Source organism: Microcaecilia unicolor, chromosome 9 (genome assembly GCF_901765095.1).
Source record: "Microcaecilia unicolor chromosome 9, aMicUni1.1, whole genome shotgun sequence".
In the NCBI taxonomy this organism is placed as follows: domain Eukaryota; kingdom Metazoa; phylum Chordata; class Amphibia; order Gymnophiona; family Siphonopidae; genus Microcaecilia; species Microcaecilia unicolor.
In genome coordinates, this window is record NC_044039.1 from 5,414,862 (window position 1) to 5,431,208 (window position 16,347).

The following is a 16,347-nucleotide window of genomic DNA, read 5'->3' on the forward strand; positions in this document are numbered from 1 at the left end:
AAAACCACCCACCAGGTGTTTAGGAGATCCCACTATCCTCCCCCAAATGCCTCTGTTCTATTTGTTAACCTTCTCTATCAAGTACTGTATGCAATACCATTATTTTTGTCTACCTAGGATATCATATAAATATGTAAATAAATGCTAATTTCTAATGAAAGGTGTGAGGTGGTGGCACCAGTTTATGACTGCAGACATAAAGTCTGTGAAATAATGCTACTTGCACAGGAAGATGAAGTGAACGCAGAACACAATCTCCGCAAGTTCAAAGCAGGCCAGGTAGACAGCGAAGATGACGCAAAAGATAGTCTAAGACAAAAGGTCCTCTTTATTAAATGAGTTCAAACCAATGTAGTACAAATCTACTCTTAAGACTCCTAGGCAGGACCAAAACATTGCCATGTCGAGTCGATTTGAACTAATTTAATAAAGAGGACCTTTATACATCATCTAAGCAGGGGCGTAGCCAGACCTCGGCATGAGGGGGGGGCAGAGCCTGAAGTGGGGGTGCACAGTTTAGCCCGCCGACCCTCCCCTGTCACCGCCGCCAGGTACCTTTACTGGTGAGGGTCCCTAACCCTCACCAGCTGAAGTCTTCAGCGCCGGTCTCCGCCACGTTCGCTGATCTGTTTCTGTGAGTCCTGAGTCCTGACGGGACGTCAGGAGTCAGGACTCACAGAAACAGATCAGTGAACATGCCAGAGACCGGCGCAGAAGAAGACCGGTTGGCATGGGTTGGGGACCCCCGCCAGCAAACGTACCTGGTGGTGGCGGAAGGGGGGGGTTGAAAGTGGCGGGGGGGGGGGTTAAAAGTAGAGGGGGTCAGGGCTAAATCTGTGGGGGCACATGCCCCCACCTAGCTACGCCCCTGCGTCTAAGACTATTTTTGTGTCACCTTCGCTGTGTTACATTAAGTGTTCCTGGCAACTTGCACAGGAAGAGCAGAAATAATGGGTTGGGGCAAAGTTCAGTGGACAGGTAGTGGGGTTAAGAAATAATACTGAAAATTTTGCAATTCAGAAATGTTGTTTTCTAAAAAAAAAAAAAATGGAGAAGAACCAGGAAAGAAAGAATGTAGCATGGTTCCTGCTCACCAACCCATTCATCTTTCACACAAATCTTCTGGTCTTTACTCCATCGAACGTTTGCACTGGTAATGTGGTGCCTCAAATGAAACAGAGACATTTCCATTTTGATTTAAAAAACTGGAACTGCTCACATTTTAATGGCCTATAAAAGAGAGTTTCCTGGGTGACTCAGCAAAATTAGTTCAAAGGGCTACAAGAGTGCAAGAGGTGACTAGGTGATTTCTTGAAACCCCAATACATTCTCAATTGAACGTAATGAAAATGGCTGAAGAGGATAAATAAAGCTCATCATTGTTGCATTAGCTCTAGAGAGACAAAATACTGCAACAACCTAGTCTTATGACGGCAACATATTACAATAGTGTCAGAAGGATGTTTCCTGCTCTAGAACCTTGAGAACAATATGCAAAATGCTAGAGTATGCAAAAGGTTGGTGTAGACTGCCAGCAAGTTCTAGATTTCTATGAAAATTTGCAGATCACCTACAAGCAACTCCTTGTGCAGAAATGCAGTTACTTTCAGACAGAGGGATACACCCATGAAGCAGGGGCGTAGCCAGACAACAGATTTTGGGTGGGCCTAAGGAAGAACTGGGTGGGCACCAATTGTTCTTTCCCCCCCCCCCCCCAACCACCACCCAAAAAATATCTCAGCTGGTGGGAAAACGCTTCTTTCCACCTTGGCAGTCTGCAGCAGGCATGCGCTGAAAACTGAACATGCGCAGGTGCCCGTATCATGGAGAGTAGCGTTTTCGTTACCATCAGGAGGAAAGTCTTCAGCTGGCCGAACTTGGGATCCCACCAGCTACCACTAAACGTATGCTACTGTTGGGTGGGCCTGAGCCCACCCAGGCCCACCTGTGGCTACGCCACTGCCATGAAGTAACAAGGACTCCCAAGAACAGGTATTCTGATAGCTGCAGATGTGTTTGACAGACTGATAAAATGCCATATTATACTCTAATTGACAGTATAAAGTGCAGATCTGTCCTAATTTGTTAATTTCAGGAACCTGTTTCTCCTAGTTTTTCTCCAATTCCCTTTATTTGATCCACCCTTCGTCTCTTGGAGTTTATGCCTCTTTTCATTATTCCTTTTCTCTTACCAGCCCCATATTTCATTCTGCTTTTACTCAGTTCCTCCCTCATTTTGTGTGTTCTTGTCTTCATGCTCTTTTCCGATTCTTTGCTTGTTCTCATTTTTCCAGGACAGCTATATTCCTCGGCTGGTCCCCCACTTCGCTCCCCCTGCTACATCTTCCTGCTCCGATACAGTTCCTTTAAAGCAGGGGTTCTTACATAAGAACACAAGAATAGCCATACTGGGGTCGGGGCCGATGGTCCATCGAGCCCAGTATCCTGTTCCCAACAGTGGCCAATCCAGGTCACAAGTACCTGGCAGAAACCTCAGGGCATTCCTAGCCAGGCAGGTTTTCAGGAGACCCACAATGAATGTGCATGAAATAGATTTTGCACACAATGGAGGCAGGGCATGCAAATTTGCCTAATGCATATTCACTGTAGATGTCCTGAAATCCTGACTGGCAGGGTGAGTCCTGAGGACTGGGTTGAGAACCCCTGCTTTAAAAGTGATACGTGGCACCTGAGTTTACCAGTAACCATTGAGAGAATTTGCAGCTTTCTACCAGATTTTATCCTGAAAAGGGATTGTGGGATAAGATACTCTGGTGAATGCCTGCCCAAAGAAGATTAAGTTAATGTAAATTAAGTTATTTACCTTACGAGGTGAATAGGCTGATACTTGTAAAATACGCCATATCTCGCCCACTCTCGATGCAGCAACTAGATAAAACAGTTTTAAAAATGATGTCAAATAAAACAGCCCTCCTAAAATAAAAGGATACAGGTTAAGGACATAAATCCTGCAGAGGGTAATTTTCAAAGGTCATTTAGGTTATCAAGCTGCTTTTAGGGCAAAAACCTATTCTATTTGCCCCTCAATGTGACTTAAAGGGCACTAATGCAGTTTGTCTAGTGCCCTAGAGACAGCTGAGGGGAGATATGATTGAGGTTTACAAAATCCTGAGTGGTGTAGAACGAGCAGGAGTAAATCAATTTTTCATTTGTTCCAAAAGTACGAAGACTAGGAAGTTACACGGAAATACTTTAAAAACAAATAGAAGGAAATATATTTCTTTTATTCAATGAATAGCTGAGCTCTGAAACTCTTTGCTGGAGGATGTGGTAGTGGCAGTTAAGAGTATCTGGGTTTAAAAAAAGGGTTTGGACAAGTTCCTGGAGGAAAAGTCCATAGTCTGCTAATGAGACAGACGTGGGGATGCAACCGCTTGCCCTGGGATTGGTAGCACGGAGTTTTGCCATGATTTAGGTTTCTGCCAGATACTTGTGACCTGGCTTGGCCGCTGTTGGAGCAGGATACTGGGCTAGATGGACCATTGGTCTGACCCAGTATGGCTACTCTTTTGCAATTTAAGTCACCACAGGGCAAATCGTGCAAATGCATATAAAGCAGCTCATTACTATTTAAATTCAACAATGTAGCTTGCAGTGAACACTGAACACGCACTTCAATCACCCCCCCCCCCCCCCCCAATGATCAAGTCTGTATAAAGAAACATGACCCTGGAGGTAGTCCTGTGAGACGACAACTAGAGGCACCCTATTGGCAGATGGGGTTTTGCTCCTGTCTGGGGACTATTAGACTGCCAGGAACGTTCCAGTAGGGCCACTGGAGTCAAGGGGGGGGGGGGTCTTTTGGGGGTGGGCCTTCTGATTAAAAGGGGGGAGTCTTGATCAGTGGAGGTGGAGCTCCTCACAGAGGGAAGTGGCCCCTTTAAGATACGGCCTGAGCAGTGGTTTAGCTAGGTGGGGCGCCAGGGGAGCGGTCACTCCCCCAAACGGAGTTCTGCCTACGCCGGCGCCTATTTTTTTTCTCATCGTGTTGCATTGAAAATGTTCGCCGGCGGAAATCCACTCTCACGCTGCTTTCGCTCCCCCCGCTCCGTCAACCTGGCTCCGCTTCTGGGCCTGAGTGAATTGCGGCATGGCTTTGAGACCACTGGAATAACTCCACTTGCAAGGTAGCTCACAAGCAGTGTCATTGGTTTACCATGAGTTGCACAAGTCTTAAGAAAAAGTGGCGACGGATTTACTTAAAAATATGACGACCTTTTCTGATGAAAGGAAGTCTCTTTGCGGGCAGTGGATTTAAGTTTTTCCAGATGTGCGCTGAGTTACCCACCTCTGGAGGAAAGCTTTTTTGGAGCTGAAATCTTGGGTGTTGGCAGAAGGGGCCACTTTGTCTTTAAAGTTTCCTGTGAATGTTTGATTTCCTATGAGTCACAGGTATGTGTTTGTAGAACCACTGCAGCTAAGATACTTTATTTATTTTTTTTTTTTACTGAATATGTTTAGAGATTGTTACCACATTGTTTGTTTCAGTATTTTGGAGTCATGAAGATTTGACAAATATCTCCTTATCCTCTCCCTCTTTCCCATGATATGGGCTAATTGAATGATTTCTTTCCTTTTTTTTTTTTTTTTTGTCCTTTCTTACCTAGTTGATTCTAGGATATTATATTGTGATTTTTTTTTTCATTTGTTATTTCATTGATAAATAAATAGATTGATAGATAAAAGTGCAGTGAAAATCTCAGTCTAAAAGCATAAATAACAGCCTTAAGCAATGTTCTCCTCTCCACCCCCCCCCCCCCCCCCCCCCCCCCCACACACACACACATCTCTTTACATCTGATTGGAGATTTTTCAGGAAACAAAGCCCTGGAACAGTGCAGATAGAAAACAGATGATGTCCATAGACACCGTGTTGCAGGTCCTGTGTCTGGGAAGGCTGCATGAACATATGTGAACAATCAAAGCAGTATTTTTGGAAAGAAATCTTTTTATGCCTCGAACACTTAACACTTCATAAAAGGATCCAATAGGTAGGATAAAAGAACCCATGGCTGAGCTTTTTCCCAGATAGTGAGGTTTTTCAGTCTGTTTGGGCACACATGTGGGCTAAAGGCGCTCTTCCTTGGTTGAACAACAAGAGAGCCCAAGGAGAAAATTAAGAAGTACCCACCATGGCCATGTTCCAATAAAACCTTCATCAGGGGCACAAAATTAAGCGGACAAAAATTACTAATAGAAATGTCAATGTATCACTACCCACGATCAAAACATGGAGGAGTAGCCTAGTGGTTACTGCAGCGGACTCTGATCCTGGGGAACTGAGTTCGATTCCCACTGCAGCTCCTTGTGACTCTGGGCAAGTCACTTAACCCTCCATTGCCCCTGGTACAAAATAAATACCTGAATATATGTAAACCGCTTTGAATGTAGTTGCAAAAACCTCAGAAAGGCAGTATATCAAGTCCCATTTCCCTTTTCACTGGACTTCTTAGAAAGCTAAAAGCGCCTTGTGCCATTCTGATACAACATTAAGAGTGATTCCCATATCATAAAATTCTCTGACTTAAAAATCACTCCCAAGTGTAAAATGTGTTAAAAGGAGCCATGCGCTATAATTAGCACATGGGTTCCCCCTTACGCTGAGGCCACTTTAGCGCAGCTATAAAATGGCTGCGTTTCCATTTTTCTATTAATGACCAGGCAGTAATTTCCAAACTAGCAAATCAGTAGGCGGAAAGGGCTCATATGCTAACCTTGTGCTAATTGGCTGGTGTGAGGCAATGTAGTTGCGCTAACCGATTAGCGCTGGGCACATCTACTCTCCACCCTCCAAACATGTCCTGGCACTAATAAAGACAAAGTATTAAGGTTCTTCTCCCCATACAGTTGATACAATCGTCACGAGAAGCTTCATGGAAGTCTTCCGGGTGTTCATATGCAACGGAACTGCAGGGAAAGATACAGTGAAACCCAGGGAACAGGGTTCAAATTTCAATACCAACAGATGGTCCCCTTCAAGCTCTGATTCATGAGTCAAACCATCAGAGCTTGAAGGGAGCATCTTTGCTCCAATTCTGTTGAGCGATAGAGTATCTGGACAATTCATGTCATCTCCAAAGGAGAAAGTTCCGTTGCTTCACAGACGTCACAACTTAATTGACCCCCGATGCAGGCATTGTGAGACAAAACTTGGCCCATGTCGGGTCACTAAGGAAAGAGTTGATGTTCAAGTTACATGATTAAAGAAATTGTGTCCCAATTGTGAAGGCTTCTGGTGCTTCTTTTCACTATTTGGGCATATATAAACCCCTACTCAAATTGAATGGGCTGTGGCACATTTGCCATCCTGGGAGTCACGAGTGCAATTTAGTAACAGAGGTCCTTAGAGCACCGTTTATAGAATAATGCTAAACACTATTTTTTTCGATACCATTTATAGAATTTAGTTCTATGTGCAAGGAGGGTGCACTCTTTTCCTGATAGTTAAGCAACTTGCCCGAGACCACAAAGGGCAGTGGGGGGGGGGGGGGGGGGGGGGTTTGAATCCGGACTTCCCTGGTTCTTAGCTCACAGCTTCTCCCCTCCAAATCTAGCTCATGCATGTGCATTGTGAATAGTCTGAAAACCTGTCTGCCTGGGTGTGTCTTGAAGGACGGGTTGAATTAAACTACTGGAAAATATGTTTCATTCATTTCCGAATTGTTTTAAATTTTTCTGATTTTTGGACATTTTTGAGGTTCATTTCACACATTGATTTTAATGAGAAATATTTTAATGCACATTAGAACTTTTAACATGCATTAATTCACGTTAACATGTTAATGAATTCAGATGCTAGTGTGCATTAAATTGATTTAGTGCCCACTACACTTTTAAGATGAACTAACAAATGAAATGGGCATTAACGAATGCACATCCTTTAAAGTCTATGGAAATAAGATAGACTCATCTTAGCATGTTTTAACTGTCATCATATTCTGTCCATAAGTTCACGAAAAAGTCCAATTTAACATATGGGCCATTGTCAGGAGTTGCTTTCTATTCCATGTGTCTGGCACTGTTGAATTTGTATTGTGTTGGGTTCTTGTCAGGTACTTGTAACCTGTATTGGCCACTGTTGGAAACAAGATGCTGGGCTTGATGGGCCATCGTCTGTCCCAGTATGGCAACGCTTATGTACTTTTGTACTTGGGATTCTGAATGGAATGTTGCTACTCTTTGGGGTTCTACATGGAACCTTGTTACTCTTTAGGATTCCAAAATCTTGCTATTCTTTGGGGTTCTACATGGAATGTTGCTACTCTTTGGGGTTCTACATGGAATCTTGTTACTCTTTAGGATTCAAGAATCTTGCTATTCTTTGGGGTTCTACATGGGATGTTGCTACTCTTTGGGTTTCTGCCAGGTACTTGTGACCTGGATTGTTCACTGTTGGAAACAGGATGCTGGGCTTGATGGACCTTCGGTCTGTCCCGGGATGGCAACGCTTATGTTCTTATGTTAACTGCGGATTTCCTCATTATCCATAGTAATGATTTTGTTTATATAAGTACAATCAGGATCCATACTGTTTAACATGATTTACGAGGTCTTGCTGCCCCAGCCTAAACTCAGAAGGAAGGGTAAAGTTAAGTCAGAATCAAACAGTGAGTTGTTGGAGATGAAACTTGAACCCTGTTCCCCAGGTTTCACTACGTCTTTCCCTACAGTTCCATGCATATGAACACCCGGAAGGCTTCCAATAAACTTCCCATGACAACAGTATCAACTCTATGAGCAGAAGAACTTTAATCAAGCATGAAAAACCCTTATATCTAGCTGACATATAACCATGTCAAAGGTTACTATGAGACCCTTAACAAAAAAAAAAAAGATCCTTCTATCACATCAAAGAACAAGAGTCAAGGTACAAAAATACATGGACAGCAAGACAGGGAATGAGAATAATTTACAGTGGAATAAATGGAGCCCATAATTAATTATGAGTTAGTGGAAAATAGACAGCTGAGGGGAGATATGATTGGGGTCTTTAAATCCTGACTAGTGTAGAACGATTAGAAGTGAATTGATTTTTCACTCTTTCGAAAAGTACAAAGACCAGGGGATACTCAATGAAATTACAAGGAAATACTTTTAAAACAAATAAGAGGAAATATTTTTTTCACCGAAACAATAGTTAAGCTCGGAACTCACTGTTGAAGGATGTGGTAACAATGGTTAGCGTATCTGGGTTTACAAAAGGTTTGGACAAGTTCCTGGAGGAAAAGTCCATAGTCTGTTATTGAGAAAGGCATGGGGAAGCCACTTGCCCAGGATTGGTAGCATGGAAAGTTGCTACTACAAATTGGGATTCTGCCAGGTACTTGTGACCTGGATTGGCCACTGTTGGAAACAGGATACTGGGCTAGATGGACCATTGGTCTGACCCAGTATGACTACCCTTATGTTCTTATGATTAAGCTCATAAAAGGTTCACATAATTATTTTTCATGCCTAACATTCATTATCCATACGAAGCATAAAACCCAGAAACATTTCCTATGACTGTGGTTTGCACAATCCGAAATGCAGCCCAATGATCTGGGAGCATGAATTTTTGTAAGGAACCAACAAAGCTGTCAAATGTGTATGAGGCCTTGTCTGCTGTCTGTAATAGCTGCAATTATTTCAGTCCTGTGGCACTGGGAATTATTGGAAAAATGATTTTGAAAGAAAATTACAGTTAATCCATGTTAAGTATGGCTGCTGGCTTCTTTGCTTTCCATTTCCATGATGGACACCACTCCTGCTGGATTCTGGAAGGCAAGGTCCCGGGGCGCATGAAAGAGGGTTGGGGTGGGGGGGGGGGGCAAGAATTTTACAAATGAATAGGGAAAAAGCAGGGAAAGAAAACATCTGGAGAGGAATGCAGAGAATGTTCCACCTTTTCTAGACATCTGTTGGGCGGGCTTCATTATAGAACAAAACTACGGGTATCCGGAAGTACATTTAGTTCAATTGTTTTTACCTTTCTATCATTCATGTCTCCACTGTTGTACTCGCAATCACCCTGAAAAAGAAAATGCATTCATCCAGTGAACATTTGGAAGACAGAAAAAAAGACACACCTGGAAATTGTCTGGGATTTTGGTTCATTAGCAAATAGTTCCTAATTCCATCACAAGTTCTCACATCTGCTCTAGCTTGCTGCACACCCTGTAACTCAGACCAGCCGCTCATATCTTATTTAGCATATAATTTGCCTTCATTTCAGCCACCCATCTATTTATCCCAGCTGACTCTGAATTACCCATCTTGTTCCTATGTATATCTCAGCACATGGCCTCTCTGCTACATAGCTGTTAATAAGATACAATGAAACATCTTACTATGATGTTTCATTGTATCTTAGGAACAGCTTTAGCATTCATATTTAAGTTATTTGACTGTTTTAATGTTTCGTTGGTATTATGCTGACATCATATTATATATACTAGTAAAAAAGGCCCGTTTCTGACACAAATGAAACGGGTGCTAGCAAGGTTTTCCTCGGCTCCCCTGCAGCTACCCATGTCCAACGACCCTCCTCTCTCCCCTGCCCCCCCTCCTGCCACCCATGTCTAGCGACCCTCCTCTCCCCCTGCCCCCCCTGCAGCCACTCATGTCCAGTGACCCTCCTCTCTCCCCTGCCCCCCCCCTTCAGCCACCCATGTCCAGCGACCTTCCTCTCTCCCCTGCCCCCCTTCCAGCCACCCGTGTCCAGCGACCCTCCTCTGGACATGGATCAGTTGTGAGGCATGTTTCCCCCCCCCCCCCCCCCCCGGGTTCTGAAGTTGACATCATAATGGCTACGGTGATGTAAGCCTGATCGACGGAGCCGTCCTGACCAACTCGGAATGAGCCACAGTCCCAGGCAGGAAGTCAGAACGTTGGAGGTGAGAATTATTATATAGAATAATATTTGAATGTTCTAATGCATGCTTATTTCTTTTGATATTTTGCCGCCATTGTATTATATCTCTGTAATTTGAATGTTCTTCCATGCTGTCGTCCATTATGGTTTCATTTGTATTGTACTGACATTTCTCATATTTCTGTTATATGATTGTTCTGCTGTTTCATGTTTGTCCTATTTTCATTTTTACCTCATTGACTGTATTTATGCTTATATTTGGTCATATTACTATTGTTACACTGTTAACAAAATTGCTAATTTAGGTTAAGCTGCTGTGCACCACCTTGGATGAATCTCTTCATAAAGGCAATTAAACCTGGAAACTCAATGCTTGGCCATATCTGGGCACCAGCATTGAATTTCCGGGTTTGCGGAGTTGGCTAACATACAGCTGGTTAAGTGCAATATGCCCTGCACTAGCAGTGGGGGCCATTTATCCCTCACGCCAGGGCCCTTTTTACCACAGCGGGTATAAAGCGCCCAGACAAACATGGCCACGTGGTAAGAGAACTCTTACCGCATGGCCATGCGGCAGGGACCCCTTACCGCCACCCATTGAGCTGGCGATAAGGGCTCCTGTGTAGGTTTACCATATGTCCGGATTTACCTGGACATGTCCTCTTTTTGAGGACATGTGCGGGCGTCTGGACGGGTTTTGCCAGTCCGCCCGTTTGTCCGGATTTCTGGACAAATGGGCGGGCGGGCGGGGGGGCCTATCCTAGCCTCCCCTTCCCTTACTTACTATCTACTGCCCTGGTGGTCTAGTGACCTCTTCGGGGCAGGAAAGAGCCCCCTCTTTCCTGCCCGGAGCGCTGCCCTTGCCCTGCATCCTGTTGCTGTGACGGTCTCGGGATTCAAAATGGCCACCGAGAGTTGAAGCGGCCTCGCGAGACTTCAACTCTCGGTGGCCATTTTGAATCCTGAGACCGTCACAGCAACAGGATGCAGGGCAAGGACAATGCTCCGGGCAGGAAAGAGGGGCCTCTTTCCTGCCCCGAAGAGGTCACTAAACCACCAGGGCAGTAGATAGTAAGTAAGGGGAGGGGAGGTGAATATGTGACAGGGGGCAGGACATGTGCCCTCTTTTTGAGAGGACAAAATATGGTAACCCTAATCCTGTGGCAACACAGCGGTAAACAGGCAATGCACGGCGATTCCCGATTACTGCTGGGTTACTACCATGCAAGCCATTTCCAGGGGTTTTCTTTTTCCCCGAGAAATGGAACATGCCTGGGGAGAAACTACCACTGGTGGCCATATTGGGCCAGCGTAGTCCCAATTTAGCATTCGGGTAACCCGCATTGGGCTTACTGATGCTTTGTAACAGACCGCTTAAACCGGCTATGGGTAAACAACATAAAGATAGGACTTTTATATGGTCCTATTTATGCAGTTAACCTGGACAGTTGAGTGCAGAATATTGGCACTTAACTGGCCGAGTGCTGACTCTGCCCCCAAAACAGCTGGTTTTCAGTTTGGTACTAACCTGTCTAGGAGTCATTTCTGGCCAGTTAAATTGCTTTGATTATCAACCCGAAAAGTCTTTATTCAGTTTTCAAAATTACTAAATAAGACCAAGGTCCATTTGCAAACTCCTGCTACAAATATCCACCAATATATGGCAGATTGTTTGTTTTTGATATATTCTGTAATTATCATCAACTTCATTTTATTCTGTTGCTTCTCCAATTAGACAGCTCAAAGAATGTTACAGCCAACTGAGAAAACGCTCAACGACATTCACCTTGTTTTAAAGGAGTGCCTTATTTTCAGTACCGACATCTACTGGTAGGTGAGAGAAATGCACCCAATTCTGACCCGATGCTCTTCAAAAACCAATGCAATTTTTAAAAAAAACAAGAGAAAGGCAGACTTACGTCATGAAGTGGGTATGCTGCTTCATAGACCTGATTTGCTATTAATGTGGTAATACCTAGAACCAATGACATAATCAATAAAAATGAGCTCGGAGGCATTGGAGGATCAGATTTATCATCAGCTTGGTACCATTCCATTCCATCTAGAATATTCAGGCTTTAGTTTATATTCCAAGACACTCGCTATAATCCTGATACGTAACACAACTCTTAAGTAAATATTTTATGCTACTTTAAAACAACAATCACTTACAAATTACTGGTTAAAAGGACAATTCTAAGGCACAAATAATGCAAAGCACCAAGAGATCGTTTACAAAGGTGAGCTAGCATTTTTAACACATGCTAAATGCTAGAGATGCTCATAGGAATATGTGGGTGTTTCTAGCTTTTAGCGTACGCTTATTTTTAGTGCACGCTAAGAACACTAGCGCACCTTTATAAAAGGGCCCCCCCCCCCCAAGTTTATAGAAGAGCTGTATTTATTTATTTATTTATTTATTGCATTTGTATCCCACATTTTCCCACCTATTTGCAGGCTCAATGTGGCTTACATTGTACCATAATGGCGATCGCCATTTCCGGATTAAGAAATACAGAGTAGTATTGCCGTAAGTTCATACATGACAGAGTAAATTAAACAGTAAGTGTTAAAGATTGTTTTCTGGAATGAGAAATCAAGGGCTATTGCGTTAAAAGTTCAATGATTGACATAGTAGGTGAAGTAGTCAAGTATTGATAATTCGTTTTTGTCTGATTCTTGTATCGGTGGTATTTAGGCTGGATCAATTGTGGTATGCCTTTTTGAACAAGTTGGCTTTTAAGCTCTTAAATTTGCACTCCTAAATTTAGGAGTGCTATTTATACTCCTAAATGTATGTAGGAACATAGATTACACTTGCAATTTAGGAGCGTAAATTTAGGAGCATAACCTTTATTGAATAAGGCCCTTAAACCTCCATTGCCTTCAGTACAAACATGAAAGGCAATTCTGTAAGGCAGGTCTAAAGTTAGGTGCCAGTTGTGCCAAAGTTTATAGAATAGTGACACTTAGGCGCGGGATTGGTGCCATTAATTGGCTCATATGTGGGTAAGCCCTTGACGCTATTCTATAAAATTGGTGCATATTGTGTATAGCACGTAATTGAAAGCGGGCCATACCTGTGGGTGGAGCTTGAGCGTGTTGTAGGGGCACTAGCTATCTTGTGGCAGGGTCTTTATCTCTGCAGTGTAATGGGCATCTTGCCATGCAACGTATACATATAGGGCTCTTCAGCTTGGAGAAAAGGTGGCTGAGGGGAGATATGATAGAGGTAAATGAGTGGAGTTGAACGGGTAGATGTGAAGCGTCTGTTCACGCTTTCCAAAAATAGTAAGACTAGGGGGCATGCGATGAAGCTACAATGTAGTAAATTTAAAACGAATCAGCGAAAAGTTTTCTTCACTCAACGTGTCATTAAACTCTGGAATTCGTTGCCAGAGAATGTGGTAAAGGCAGTTAGATTAGCGGAATTTAAAAAAGGTTTGGACAGCTTCCTAAAGGAAAAGTCCATAGACCATTATGAAATGGACTTGGGGAAACCCACTATTTCTGGGATAAGCAGTATAAAATGTTTTGTACATTTTTGGGATCTTGCCGGGTATTTGTGACCTGGATTGGCCACTGTTGGAAACAGGATGCTGGGCTCGATGGCCCTTTGGTCTTTCCAAGTATGGCAACACTTATGTACAACTTATAAAATATTGCTAGGTGCACATGCTGCATGGTGCATTCAGGGGCCCTTTTACTAAAGGGGTGCCATGCGACACCCCAGAACTACCACCGGCCCAAAGCAGCCACCGGTGGTAGTTTCGACTCGAGCATATGTCATTTCCAGCTCTATAGAAAATAATTCCATAATTTCTAGTGCCGGGTTACCGCGGGACCTCATACCATCACCTCAATGGGTGTTGGCAAGTGCTCCCCCCCTCCCCCACATACACACGTGGCCATACGATAAGAATAATCTTACCGCATGGCCATGTCTTTTTACCTGCTGTGGTAAAAATGACCCTGGTTCACGGCAAAAATCGGCTCCCGCCGCCGCTGCTGCAGGGCCCTTTTTACCACAGCTTGGTAAATGGACCCCTTAGGTAAAGCATCTTATGTCAGCTATTGACTTGGCATAAGCGGTCATACCTAAATTTTGCCATGCCAAATCCACTTTGCGTTGAATTCTGTACTAGGTTAGGCATGCCTCAACACCATTACAGAACAGCCATTAAGCGAAGGCATCGCTTTATAGAATTACCCCTCAGATTGCGAGTCCTTGAGGAACAGGAAAATACCTAAATGTACCTGAAAATAAACTCCATTTACTACTGAAAAGGCATGAACTAATTCCCAAATCCCTTAATATCTGCCCCCAAAATCATGAGTGTCAGCATCACCATCGCAAGAAAGTTGAAAATATCATACCGTATGGAGTTGTTTGCTTTTCATATTCTACACTAACCCCTGATGCAGCATTTGAGCAAAACATGTTAGGTTGTTCTGTGCTTAAAGTTTTAACTGCAGAGCTCTGTCTGCTGTTATTTTCCTGTGTACACTTTCTCTTCTTATATAATTATAACATTACAGAAAATTCATTGACATCAGGAGGGGAACATTTTCTTGTTATTTTACAGTAAAGTTTTCAGCTGGTTGTTTTGTACCTTTTGCAGTTGCTTTGTTCTCCCAACAAAGCTAGGGGGGGCCCTTTTACTAAGCCACGTAAGCATTTACGCGCGCCCAACGCACCAATATGGAGTTACCGCCCGGCTACCATGTGGCTCTGGCGGGAATTTCATTTTTGGTGTGCATCCGATATGAATGTCTGAAAAATAATTTTCGGACGTGCACTAAGTGGCATTTGACGCAAGTAGGTCATTACCACCCAGTTACCACATGAGACTTTACCGCTAGGTCAATGGCTGGCGGTTAAGGTTTCCAACCCAAAATGGACGCACACCAATTTTGATTTTGCTGCACGTCCATGTTCGTAAAAAAATTTTAAAAGGCATTTTTCACAGGCGCACCCAAAACCCGCGTCTACACTACCACAGGCCATTTTTCAGCGCACATTAGTACAGAGCACATTAAATACAGAGCTCTGTCTGTTGTTGTTTTCCTGTGTGCACTCTCTCTTTTTATATAATTATAACATTACAGAAAACTCATCGACTTCAGGAGGGGAACATTTTTCTTGTTATTTTACAATAAGGATTTCAGCTGGTTGTTTTCTACCTTTTGCAGTTGCTTTCCCTGCCAACAAAGCTAATTAGTTAAGCACGTGTACAATTGCATAATTAATGGAAGCGCATTACTGATTAAAGAGAGTTTAAAAGGAGCTAAACGGGAAACATGAATTTAGTATATGAAGTTGCTTTAGCGGAACTGTGTCTAGAAATGAAGACTAGTTCTGAAAAGTAAAGCAGGATATCCAATTTAATAAAAAAAAATATATTTACCTAGAATAAAATCGCTTTCTGGCTGGTTTAATTTACTATATAGGACTTAAATGATTTTTACTTATTTTGGAAAGTAAAGTTGATATCTTGACAAGAGACACTATTATATTTACAATTTTTTCTTATTAGTTTTGCCAGCACACTTCAATCCCAGTTGTTCTGGACTTTTCTGTTGAAATCATCTTGGGTAAGACTTCTGTTGCAAGCAATGTGCAAATGGGTCTACATTTAGTTAAGGCCAAAAATTACTCTCTTCTTCCATACCCAGATTTCAATCTAGTTTGAATCTCCTGTAGATTGTTTGCTGTTAAAAATATTAATCCTGCTTTGACCTGAATAATAGTTTAAGCAAGCACTGAAGGTTTATGTTACATAATACCTTTCTGTCAATAACTATAATCATCTTTTTAATCAAGTAGAATAATCAAAAGCCTTTGATACTTACACAAAGTCAGCTCATTTGGCATCAATTTTAAAGGATGTAGAACACATTCAGAAGCATCCGATTACCTTAACCATTTAGTTGAATAAATATATTATCAAGTTCAGCCCTCCTTTCAGCAAAGAGCCTGTTTATCCATCATAAAATGATATTGACATGTGCTCAAACGTTTACATACATCTTTAATCCATGTGCTTTTGTTCCGACAATGTTTAAGTCAGTTCAGCTGTTCTGATAACTCTGCTGCCTGTATTCATTTGAAATAATTAGAGGTCTTTGGAGACAAGGAGGACAGGAAGCCTTGAGATCAGTTTTACATGTGATCATTCAGCATCTTTCCTGCCACTCTACATTTGGTAAGCCCCAGTTAAAAGGGTTAAGTGACATTTCTGTTCTTTTATCCCACATCAGACACAGCTTTGAATGTTTCGTTATTTCCATGAAACCCAAACCCCCCCCCCCCCCCCCCCCCCCCCCACATTAAGTCAACTCGTTCAAGACTTAGACAAATTTTAGCTAGGCTTTATCACTGGTTTATAGTTATCTGACTTCTTGAGTTTTCAAAGTGTCTCTGTTTTCTTGATCACCCTAAGGGGTCCTTTTACTAAGGTGCGCTGAAAAAT

The 16,347-nt window shown here is 42.8% G+C and overlaps 1 protein-coding gene across 1 annotated transcript in view; it reads right to left on the minus strand.

Annotated features, from left to right (window-relative positions):
* The window catches only part of ANO2 (anoctamin 2), a 242,727-nt gene that overhangs the window by 143,152 nt on the left and 83,228 nt on the right, over nucleotides 1-16,347 (minus strand). The window contains 3 exon segments of the mRNA XM_030215259.1: nucleotides 2,825-2,889; nucleotides 8,990-9,031; nucleotides 11,794-11,849. Coding sequence (XP_030071119.1) covers nucleotides 2,825-2,889; nucleotides 8,990-9,031; nucleotides 11,794-11,849 — 163 coding nt within the window.